Genomic DNA, 12,765 nt, shown 5'->3' with positions numbered 1-12,765 from the left:
CACTAAAATCATACAGGAAGCAGGTGTATTGATTTCTTACAGAACTACGAGATGTTGTATAGAAGAAATACAAGACATATAGAAGAACTACAAGAAGTTGCATATAAAAACTATAACACGTTGTATAGTAGAACTAGGGTTCAAACATTACAGACTTGCAAAAAGCTAAAACTTACACAATAAAATCAAAGTATTAAAAGTGGGCTAAATAACACCAACATGTCAGCTGAAGATTGGGAAAAATTTGAGTATTTTTGTTATAAATAATTTAGTTTAATTGTTTGTTGTGACAACTGACTAATTCATCATAAGAGTTTTTATATTAATATTTTAATTTTTTCAGGTGTTTTTTAGATGATTCCCTATTCAAAATTTAAAAGACAAGTCATTTGTTAGTTTTTTGGGTAAAGTTTTTACTCAATTTTCCGCCTTTAAAGCAGAAAATTGAGAAAACTTTACCCAACAAAAAAAGTCTTTTTGACTAAATAATGTCTGGTATAGTGATCAGGAATTTAAATTAAACAAAGAATTGCACGCTAAATATAACAGTTATGATAAACATAAATACAGACATTAATTGCCACAAAAGGCGGACCAATAAAATACTAAAAATATTTTTGTATTGTCATTTTTCTTAGATATATGGTTAAAATAATAATAGATGTTTATGTTTTTTAAAATAAAACTTATTTAGGTTAGAAGCACCAATATTAATATAAGAATATATATAATAGGTAATATATTAATTTTCAGTGTAACTAGTAATTAGCCATACACTGTAATTTTCTCCTTGCATCCTCCTTTATATCTTGCATAGATATTTTTGTGTATCTATGTATATTATTTGCTGCATACTTGGGTCTGCATAAGTATAGTCATACTGTAATAGGGATGGGTGGAGTTTAAGTACTTTTACTTTTTGTACATTTTTGTATATGGAATTTCATTACATACATATTGACTGAGGTTTAAGGTTTATTCAGGCAAAATCTACATATGAAAGAGGACTTTCATATGTATATACGAAAGTCCTCTTTCATAAATATGTTCTAAATCTAAATATGTTGCAGTAGATTTCTTTACAATTACAACAAACATAACCAAAATGCTGTAAATTTTATAAAAAATATATAAGTTGTACTTTTATTTCACATCATAAGTCTTACTTAACATAAATTTATTAAGACTCGTGTCTAAATGTGTGATTTACATGGACAAAGCTTGTCCAAACTTTGTCCATAACATAATGTTATAAATTTAGTTAATTATTGTTTTAGATAAAGTAATAAAACCATGGTTTGTGTCATTATTAATAAACCATGGTTTGTATCAACATTAAATAAACATGCTTGCAATGAAGAGTGATTAAATGTCTTTTTTTATATATATAAATGTTGTTTCATTTTTTATGAAGCTTTCACTTTTTTAAGGTTCATTTTTTAATTTTTTATATTAAATCATTTTTCATTTGTTTACTATTATAATTTTATCATTATTTAAATAAGCGCTTGACTGAGTCTTTTTTTCCTGCTTGCTGGAAAATAGCATCTGTTGCTCCAATTGTCAAAAACTCCAGGGAACATTCTAACCCATCCAATTATCATCCAATCAGTCTTCTTTCTAATATTAGCAAAGTCTTTGAGTCTGATGAAAAAATTTCTCACATCCCATCTTGAGTCAATTAAGTTATTTTCAGATAGTCAATACAGTTTTCGATCCTCTCACTCTACAGCTGACTTGCTAACTGTTGTGAATGAAAGATTTTATCATGCATTAGATAGAGGCGGTGAGGCTAGGGCTATTGCTCTGAACATATATAAAGCTTTTGACAAAGTTTGGCATGCTGGTCTTCTCCGTAAGCTTGCTTCATATGGTGTGTATAGGAAAGTTTTTGAGAATATCAAATCTTTTATTAACTGCTTTATTAAAGTCATCCTCAAAGGCCAACACTCTTCTTTATTTCCAGTAACTTCTGGGGTACCTCAAGGTAAATCCTTGGTCCTATTTTGTTTCTTATCTACATTAATGATCTTCCCGACAACGTTACATCTAAAGTAGCTCTTTTTGCTGATGACTCGACTTTATACTCCTATCTTGACAAAAAATCTTTTCTTTTCAATTGCTTAGAACAGACAGCCGATCTTGAATCTGATCTCATCTCTAACAGATTGGGGCACACAGTGGGTTATAAATTTTAACTCTAACAAAACTCAGTTATTTACTGCAAATTACTATCACAATATGGTCAACATTACTATATTAATGAATGGCAACCCTCTCATTGAGTCCTTTATGTCTTCTTGGATTATCTTTTACTATTGACCTCTCATGAAAACCAAATATACAATCAATAGCTAAATTATCATCAGCTAAGGTTGCTTCTCTATGGTGCTTGCCATTTTCTTACTCTTGATTCCATTCTCTATCTCTACAAATCTCTTGTTCCTCCTTGTATGGAATACTGTTGTCATATTTGAGCTAGTTCTTCTAATGATGCTCTTTCTCTTCTCGACAAGGTTCAAAAACGCATTGTAAGCGTAGTTTGACCAATTTATCTGCTAAGCTTGAGCCTCTTTCCCATCGTCTTATAGTTTCATTTCTTTGTCTTTTCTACATTACTATCATGGTCGCTACTTAAAGGAGCAGCGACCATGATAGTACTTGTACAAAAGTTTAGTTCCATCAACTAAAATTCATTCTCATTTGACTCGTCATTTAGCTAAGTCTCATTTGTTTACAGTATCTGTCCCTGCATGCTCTAAAAACTTTTGTTTGTCTAGTTTTTTTTCCCTCACTTGAACCCTTTAGAAATCTCTCCCATCATGTTTTATTGACTCATCAACCTACTATTTTTCAAGTCTTTAGTCAAGTAAATTAGTATTAAAAAAATGAATAAACTAAATCTGTCTACAAACACAGCATACAATAAATATAAAAAGTATAAAAATATCAAAAATGAAAAATTATAATCATGAAAAAAGTTTTTGTTAAACTTTTAACTTTTATAGTTGCACTGTGCTTTAAACAGGTTTGTTTACTGTTTAAACAGGTTTGTTACTGGAATAGAGTTTCGCGAAGGTTCTTTACTATTAGATTCAAAACATTCACAGCAAATAAAACCAGGTTTTTTATATTTATATTTTGTTTGAATTTAATTTTTGTTTAATTTTAAAAGTTGCATTAATCAAAATGTGTCAATAACACCATTTGCCCATAAAACCCATATAAGGACTAATGTTCTAGTGAATGTTTTCTGTTCTATTTCTATAAAATGTTTTGTGCTATTTCTAACAAGAGTTATCCTATGCACTTGGCAAGAAAAGTGATTTTCTGTGTTATTGGTAATAGCAAAATTGTTCTTTATAGTGTACAGCGAAAGAGTTAAGTTGTTGAAACTGATTGATTACCAATCAAAAGATTTTGTTTTTGATAGCAGTTAAATATTATATTCTAAATAATTAATATTTATTATGTTAAAACAACAAATAATATTTGTACTTCAGATATTTAGAATTTAGATAAAAAATTTATTTATAAAATTCTTATAAGTTATGAAGCTAAATTATTATAAAGTAATTATTTTTAATAAAAATATTAATATTAATAAATTAAATAATTCATTAGGATTTAAAATTGCTATATGGTCATGAAAAACATAACAGTAATGTTAAGCATAAATGAAATAATGATAAACATAAATGCAGCTGTGGTGCAGTGGTTAAAGTTTTAGCTCAGAACCGAGATGTCTGAGGTTTGATGCTGGCTCCAGCCCAATAAGCAACATGGGTCAGGAAGAAGTTAAATGCTTTTCTGCAGTGCTTTGTGATAAGGCTATAAAAACTTCTGGGAGCATCATAATGAACTCACACACAAAATAAGATGTATATTATATAGGCAGTCTTCTCCGTTTAGCCAACACTTTTGCACTCAAGCCTTTTTGCACTCGCCCACACTTGGGCAAAAAATTTGGCAAGCACATATATAAACCGCTTGTCAGAAAAATAAAAGCGTTTTTTTTTTTAATTGCTACAAATATTTTTTGTTTATCAAATACTTTTTATGAAAAAGTTGTAAAAACACATTTATGAATTATTTTATTTAGAATTATAATTAAAACAATCGTTTTGCCTTTCTTTTTTAATTACTTCATTTTGAAATTAAATAAAATGTTCGTCTTTACTTATTTTATTATTTCTATTTTTTTTATCGTTTTTATTTTTATTTTTTTATCTAGAATTTAAATATAACGTTTGGGTTTTTTTTAACTATTTTTTAAATCGTGCATGCCAATCTAAAAATGACCATCTGGCCAGCACTTTTTTGCGCGTTGGCTTTAAGTTTCATTAAGACTGTATAGGTTATTATAACTGTGTATGGTATATCAGCCCTCGGAATTAGGGTCTGCATTTGGCAATGCCAACCTAACTGCCAACCTAAAGGTGAGCAATAAATTGTCAACTTTGTTTCTATGTTTTATGGTAAAACCTTTCTGTGAAATTTGTGTCTTTGCTAAGCTGATGCTGACCCCTTATAGTTTAAAGTAGGCAAAAAAGTTGCCCTCCTACTTCTGAGGGCTGATGTGTGTGTACATGTATATATTTACTATAGGGTGTTTAGACAAATTGTTACTTGTTTTTCCTACCTTTATAGCGCAAGGAGTTTTCAGAATAAAAAAAAATTAAGAATATTGAAAGAATTGCTGCCCCATGCCAAACCCTCAGTTGATGTAGGGGCACTACATTTCGGCAGCAGGCTATAAGATAGTTAAAGTATATACTGGATCCCCCAGCTTCATAGTATTGAAGCCATAATCCAATGCCACAGACCCAAATTTTAAATATAACTTAAGGTTGTGTTCACTTTGTCTAATTGTATCTGAAGATCAGGAGTTGATTTAAAATAGCGTCTTGTAGTAAAAGGCATTTCTTAGACAATATTTTGTTCGACTTTTAACACGCAAAGTTTGGGTAGTTAGACAAAAAAATTTCTGTTAAAAAATCATGCAGATAAATATTTGTTAAACATTTTTAATGACAGGGCTACTAAACTGATTTTGTAAAAAATGAAATAAAAATATATAACCAAAAAAATTTCATTTATTTCCTACTCTAAAACATCTTTTTTTTTATCATAACGCTATCGTGAAAACTTAATCGAACTAAATTTTTTCAATGGTTAGAAAATAAACAATAAGACTCCCTAAAATTATGCTATGTTAATTTTTTTTTCTAACATCAAAGTAAAGCATGCAGGAACTTATTTGTTCTGGTAGATAAAAAAATGTATTAATAGGCCAGTGTCTGTTACAGAAAAAGCTTTCAAAAAATTTTGTTATACACATTTAGTAACTAAATTTCAAGAAAGTTTTTTTGAAGAGCTAAACAAACTAATCACAAAAAATGTTCTCCGATTTTTTTTGTTCCAATAACCAGATAATTGAGGTCAAAGTTTTGCTGTGTATAGCAACCATCCTATAGTTTTAACCTGGATGGTTTCTATTTTAAAAAAATGATTTTCTTTTTTTTAGTTATGCCCAAATAACAATTAATTTTGATTTCATATTTAGTTAGTGTATTCTTTAGTAAACTAACAAAAGTTAGTTTACTAAAGAATACACTAAAATTTGGATGCTTTTTGATTTAGGTAACCTAGATTCTAGACCTTTCATTTTTGATTACACTCTTATAAAAAAAACTGTTAAAAATTTGGTTTCAAAATTTGCAGATTGTTTCATATTTTAAAAATGTAGCTTTTAAGTAAGTAGTATAGCCGAAATGTTGGTTTTTTTAATATGAAAACTTGTATCAAAAAAGGGAAACAACATTTCGTTTCATTTATGAAAAACACATTTGTAACAATCCTTAAGATTATTGATTATTTTAAAGCAAATTCATTAAGATTATGATTATTTTAAAGCAAATTCATTCACAAATCTTGTAATTACAAGATAAAGTAACATTGCTGCCAAAAGCAAATGTAACTTATAAAAATGCCAAAAGGAAATGGAACATATAAAATTGTAAATTGAATTTCAAAAAATATATGTTTACAAATGATTAAATGCACAGTGTAAAGAAAAGATAAGCATTTCTTCTGTATCTTTATCATTACATACTTTTTTAAATATGCCCATTATTTACGTCCATTGATGTTATAAAAAACTATATTTATATATTGAAACCTAAAAAAATATCATATAATTTGAAAAACTATATTAAAAAGCATTTTTTGCACACATTAACTTCTGTTTAGAGAACCACTCATCTTTGTAACAAGAATTGCAAAAACATATTTTTATTTAAGCAAGATATAAAAATTTACTTGACATACCATTTTATAAAAATTACTCTGTAAGCTATAAAAAAACAAACTAGTAATTTGTTTTGATGAGCCCTTCATTGCCTTGCTCCACACCATAAGGAGAAGATAACCATAAACAAAAATAATCATAATCAAATTGATTGTTATTTATATTCAGGATATAATAACCATAATTTTTTGACAGGTTTAATTGATCAATATCTTCTTTTTTTTTGTTGTAATTAAAATTAAATCTTGAGAAAAAAATTGTATTTTCCATGTATCAACCTTTGAAATTAGGAAAAATGAGTTCGGCAATTTATTACCAACCTTAGAGGTTAAACTGTTAGAGGTTGGCATCAGGTCGGCAAAAAAGAGTTGACACAAAGGGGTTACCATAAAATCAGGTTGGCAATTTTTTGACAACCTCAAACACATTAAGGTTGGTAATTAGGTCAGCATTGCCGTATACCGACCCTAGGGGATGTTATATTGAAATATTTATAATACTTTGTTTTTAATTATTGGATTTTTATTCAGGAATGGTTTTTAATGTAAACATTGGCTTCACAAATTTAAAAAACAAACTTGCAAAAGAAGAGGCTAATAAAACTTATTCATTATTTCTTGGTGAAACAGTTTTGGTCAATGAAAAAGAAGCTGCAACAGTTTTAACAACATCAAAAAAACAGCTAAAAAATATTGGCATGTTTTTAAAGGTAACATACCTAGTGTTCCCAGTTATCTTATATTTATGACTATCTAAATATCAAATACTAAAAATTTACATCCAGATAACAAATAAGAATTTAAAGTAGATTAAAACTATTATTAAGTTTTATAACTTAATTATTTAATTTAAGTACTTTTAATATTTTAATTATATACATAAATTTTAGTTGTATATTTTGATAATTCATAAAATAATTAAGCAATTATATATTTATATATTATGTTTAAAATTAAAAATTATATATTTGTTTGTTACTCTTTGTTTTTTTTACAAAATATAGATTGTTATTTTTTATGCAGCATTTGCTAAATGCAAACAGGGTTATTAATACTCTTGTCAGTATAAAAAAATTTATACTTTTTAGAAGTTGATGATTAGTTTTGTCCACAACTTATCTCAAATGAGTTTTTAGTATTAGGTTAGAAGAATATATGTAAATTCTATGATTTTTTTGTTGTTGTTGTTGTTGTTGTTGTTGTTGTTGTTGTTGTTGTTGTTGTTGTTCTAATTAAGAAGTGGTGTTGTAAATGGGTGTGTGATGTTGTAGATGATCACTTCTCTTAAATTGATTCCAAAATTCAGATCATTTTGTCATATTTTAAATATTTTGCCATAAATTTAATATATACCATTTATTTAATGTAATATAATTAATTTAATAAGTCAATGATTAATCACTTATTTAACTAGTTTAAAAATTTAGAACAAGCTGCATTGAAATTTGATTACAAATAATCATATTATAACATAATAGTTTACAATAGTAATAAAAAAGTAAGATAACATACAAATAATAAATAGAAAGGAGTTCTAGAACTTTCTAAAACTAGCAAGCTAAAAAGAACTAAAAGTGGACATAGTAAAAACAGCTTTAATTGACCTAAAATCCTTTAATTTACAAAACATTTGCACTCAAATACTATTAAACCAAATATTAATACCACCAACTCTATAGAGATTGATAAATAGTTTGATTGTTAATATGATAAGAATTTTTTATTTTCACAAATTTATTTACAGACAAATTTTATTGTTTATTATTTTGAAGTTTATTTTTATTTGATCCATTTATTTTATAAAAGGACCCTGAGGAAATAGAAGATGAAATTGTTGAAAATGGAATAGATGATCGGTTTCTTCCTGAAAAAAAGCAACGTGAAATATCTGCAGAAGACAAAAGAAAAGGTCACCAGAAAGAGCTTGCTTATCAGATAAATGAAGAAGCAAGAGTAAGTCTTGAAATCTAATTTTTTAATTCAACTTTTATATTTTATATATATATATATATATATATATATATATATATATATATATATATATATATATATCAATATTTGAATAAGTATAGTATGTAAATAAAATGTTTATGCTTTGCAATTTTAGAAACGTCTTCTTGAAAATAAATCTGGTTCATCTAATGAAAAAATGTAAGGTGGATGAGTCAATTTTTATGTTTTCTTTTTAATTGTATGTCCTTATTAGACAAACCATAATATGGTTTGTCTTCTATATTTTGAATGAATTAATATTATGTATAATAAAATATATATTAAAACTATTTAACAATAGTTTCGATATATTTTATAGTTTTTATCTAATTTTTTATTCTTTAAAAGAAATTGAAGAAACAAAATTTGTTTAAGAATTATTTTTAAGATATAGAAGTGCTGAGAGCGCATTAGGCACCTTGAAAAAATGATCTGAGTTTGTTGTATTATTAGAATTACAGTTGTATTATTAATTAGAATCTTCCAAATTAAATAATTTTATTATCAGACTGGAAAGAAAATATATGACCAGATAGTATTTATTTTATGTCTATCTTTTTGCATTTGAAAGTCTGTTTTGTTGTTTAAAGTTCTTAAATTGTTTTCAAAAATCTAATTTTTTTTTAGGTCCTTGCAGACAAATATAGCTTATAAAAATATTTCTCTTATGCCAAGAGATAGTACTGTGCAAGATCTGCAAATCTTTGTTGGTAAGTCAATGTTAAAATTTTTGCTGGTAAGCCAATGTTAAAATGGTCTCTTAAAAACAGCAGTTTTATTTGTTTAATAAATATAAATGTTAGATTTTCAGATAAAAAAAACGAAGCAATTAAAATTCTTTTATTTGTAGATAGAAAGTATGAAGCAATTATAATTCCAATATTTGGTCTCCCTACACCATTTCATATTTCAACAGTAAAGGTAAAAAAAAAAATTTATATCTTTCCTGAAATTTGTATAACAATTCAATACATTTTTATAGAATCTTGATTAATATATTCTTCTTAGAACGTAAGTTCAAGCATTGAAGGTGACTATTCTTACTTAAGAATAAACTTTTTTTGCCCTGGAAGGTAAAATTTTTAACACTTGATTTGTTACAAATAAAATTTTTAAATAATATTAATGATTTAAAAAAATTTTTTTTTTTAGTTCTTATGGCCGAGGTGAAGGCAATATGTTTCCCAATCCTGATGCAACATTTGTAAAGGAACTGTATGTTTCAAAAGCTTTTTTTTTTTTTTTTTTTTTTTTTTTTTTGCTTAATGATGTTTATCCTGACCCTTTAACAGTCCCATATTTTTTTAAAATATGCTATAAACCCAATATTTCATATATAAAGTAAAATTTTAATGCTAATTAGCTTAAAATATTATACATGTATAAAGGTATAAAGGTTTGGGGTCAAATACACTTGATCAAATACAAATATGTTAATTTCATATTTCCAAATACAAATACAAATATATGTAATCTGCATTTTCCAAATATTTGCATGTTAGGTTCAGAAAAACTACGAAGATACAATATTGTATCTTTGTTATTTATATATTTTTAAATTTTTTTTAATACAATACCAATAAAATGATATACTAATTAGAAGAATGAAAACAAGCCTTTTAACAAATATCCTTTAAATATAGATTTTTAACTTATTTTAATGTTAAAAATACAAAAATAAAAAAATCTGGTATTTCCCGAAAAACACCAGTCAACCTAGTAACCTTATTTTGGGGAAAAACACCATAACAAATACATTTCAATAAAATACTATAATTTAAGAAACTTTTTAATCAAATAAAATATGTATACAAATACACCAATTTATACCAAATATAAATATCATTTCAAATACAAATTTGTTTTTGACCCCAACCTTGAAGGTATATAATCCTACCAACATACAAGTATAAAGGTATATAATCATACCATCATACATGTATTAAGGTATATGCTGGATCTTTTTGACTCAATGCATGGGTTTTGCTTGTGTCTCTGTTTTTATGACTAGGCAACTCATTCTATTATCTCCTAAGAGGGTACAGCTGTAAAACTTAGTTTTATGGTTCTAAAGCTGTCTGGTAGTCAGGTTTCCCAAACTCTGTGGTAGCTCTCAGAGAGGCTGATTCCATCAGCAGCTGAAAAATATCAAAGTATTAACAGTGCCATGTTGTGTATGGATGGTGTCCCTAATTGTACTTTTGGTGTGCATTGCCAAGGCCACATTTGGAGCCCTTTGTTACGGCTTAGGGTTTATTAATAGTAATGTGGCAATTGCTTGGGCTATTAAACAGTGTTCTGAGTACTATCTATGGTTTGAGTCAAGTTCTTCAACAAATTTAAAAATGAATAAAGTACCAAAAACTTTAAACACAAAAAACAATTATCATCACCAAGTTCTCTAAACCTATCATTCACTAATATTCGTGGTCTTCGAAGTAACTTTTCTTCTGTTGAGTCTTATCTCTTGCAAAGTTCACTAGACCTACTTGCTTTTTGTAAGACTAATTTGAGTTCAGCTGTCTCATCTTGTGATCTTAGTGTTGATGGTTATCTTCATTTAATTTGTAAAAACTCCAATAGTCACATGCTTGGCCTAGGCATTTACATTCGTAAGAGTTCACCCATTTGTCCTGAAACTAGGTTTGAATCCACAGACTATTCTTTCATGTGCTTTCGTTTAGCACCACTTCACTCTATCGCCTTTCTCTTTGTTCTATATCGCTCTTCTTCATCTCAAGACTGTACTCTTTTTGATGATATTTCTGATCATATTGACCAAGCCCTCTCTCTCTATCCATCAGCTAATATAGTTGTTGTCGGTGACTCTAATGCTCATCACACTGAATGGCTTCGCTCTAGTGTCAGTGACTCTGCAGGCATTAAAGCCCACAACTTTTGCCTTTTTCAATCCCTTACTCAAATAGTCAACTTTCCAACTCACTTTCCAGACAACCCGAATCGTTTACCTTCTCTACTCGACTTATGTCATGTTTCTGATCCTAGACAGTGCTCAGTTTCTTCACATTCACCCTTAGATGCTTCTGATCACAGTTTGATCTCTCTAAAACTAATATCTCATTCTTCTTCATCACCTGAATTCCCCTATTATCATACCTCTTACAACTACCTTAAAGCTGACTGGGATTCTTTCTGTGATTTTCTTCGTGATGGCCCTTGGGTAGAAATCTTTTGTCTTCCTGTCGACAAATGTGTTTCTTACATTAATTTTGTGGATTCAGGCTGGCATGGAGTTTTTTGTTCCCTCTTGACGATTCCAGGTCAAGCCTCACTCTCCTCTATGGTTTTCTTCACACTGTGCTGCTGCGATTGCCAATCGAAACCATTACTTCCATATCTATCAGCAAAACAATTCTCCAAAACAGCCGTCTGTTTATTTCTGCTAGAAACCATTGTAAAAAAGTTTTGTCTAACGCCAAAGCCCGCTATTCTCAGGTCATGAAATCTCGTATCTCATCTAAAAAATTAGGCTCTTGTAACTTCTGGAAAATTTTTCTTTAACTGTTTTAATAAAAAGGGCAAATCTTTAATTCCACCTCTCTTGTATGTTTCAGACTTTGTCACCTCACTTAAATACAAAGCTAAATTGTTTGTGAAAAACTTTTCATTAATATCATCTCTTGATTCCACTAATTGTATTCTACTTGATATTACCAACAAACAGGTTGATCCATTGCTTGACATTCGTATCACTCTAGCTTCTGTATCTAAAGTGATTTCCTGCTTAGACTCTTCTACAGCTAGTGGTCCGGACAACATACCTGTTATTGTCTTGCAGAAATGTTCTCCGGAGCTGTTGTCTATACTCTCAAAACTATTCAACAAGTGCTTATCAGAGTCTTGTTTTCCAGCCTGCTGGAAAGTGGCATCTGTTATCCCTATCTTCAAAAATTCTGGAGAGTGATCTGATTTGTCTAACTACCATCCCATTAGTCTTCTTCCTATTATAAGCAAGGTTTTTGAATCTTAAATTTACAAACACTTAATTTCTTATCTTGAATCTAATAACTTACTTTCTGACCATCAATATGGATTTCAATCTTCTTGTTCTGCAGCTGATTTGCTAATAGTAATAACCGATAGATTTTATCGCGTATTTGATAAAGGTGGAGAGGTTAAGGTCATCGCTCTTGACGTTTCAAAAGCTTTTGATAAAGTAAGGCATGCTGGTCTTCTTCATAAGCTTTCTTCTTATGGTGTATCTGGCAACATCTTTAAGATTGTTAAATCCTTTCTTTCCAATCGTAGTATGAAAGTTTTCCTTGATGGACAACACTCTTCTTTGTATCCTGTAACTTCAGGGGTTCCTCAAGGTTCTATCCTTGGCCCTATACTCTTTTTAATTTACATTAACGATCTTCCAGATATTCTCACATCTAAGGTGGCATTGTTTACTGATGATACTACTATTTATTCTTGGATTGATAAGTAGCCACAACTCTC

At 28.5% G+C, this 12,765-nt stretch overlaps 1 protein-coding gene across 1 annotated transcript in view; it reads left to right on the top strand.

Moving 5' to 3' along the window:
• The window catches only part of LOC100205632 (FACT complex subunit SPT16), a 58,085-nt gene that overhangs the window by 17,475 nt on the left and 27,845 nt on the right, over nucleotides 1–12,765 (top strand). Inside the window, exons 9-16 of the mRNA XM_065819908.1 lie at nucleotides 3,050–3,123; nucleotides 6,841–7,019; nucleotides 8,116–8,262; nucleotides 8,417–8,460; nucleotides 8,929–9,011; nucleotides 9,152–9,222; nucleotides 9,310–9,374; nucleotides 9,454–9,516. Coding sequence (XP_065675980.1) covers nucleotides 3,050–3,123; nucleotides 6,841–7,019; nucleotides 8,116–8,262; nucleotides 8,417–8,460; nucleotides 8,929–9,011; nucleotides 9,152–9,222; nucleotides 9,310–9,374; nucleotides 9,454–9,516 — 726 coding nt within the window. The remainder of the gene's footprint in view (nucleotides 1–3,049; nucleotides 3,124–6,840; nucleotides 7,020–8,115; nucleotides 8,263–8,416; nucleotides 8,461–8,928; nucleotides 9,012–9,151; nucleotides 9,223–9,309; nucleotides 9,375–9,453; nucleotides 9,517–12,765) is intronic.

The sequence above is a fragment of the Hydra vulgaris genome, chromosome 15 (assembly GCF_038396675.1).
Source record: "Hydra vulgaris chromosome 15, alternate assembly HydraT2T_AEP".
Taxonomy (NCBI): Eukaryota; Metazoa; Cnidaria; class Hydrozoa; order Anthoathecata; family Hydridae; genus Hydra; species Hydra vulgaris.
The sequence above is the reverse complement of the archived record's forward strand: the minus strand, read 5'-3'. Positions and strand labels throughout refer to the sequence as shown.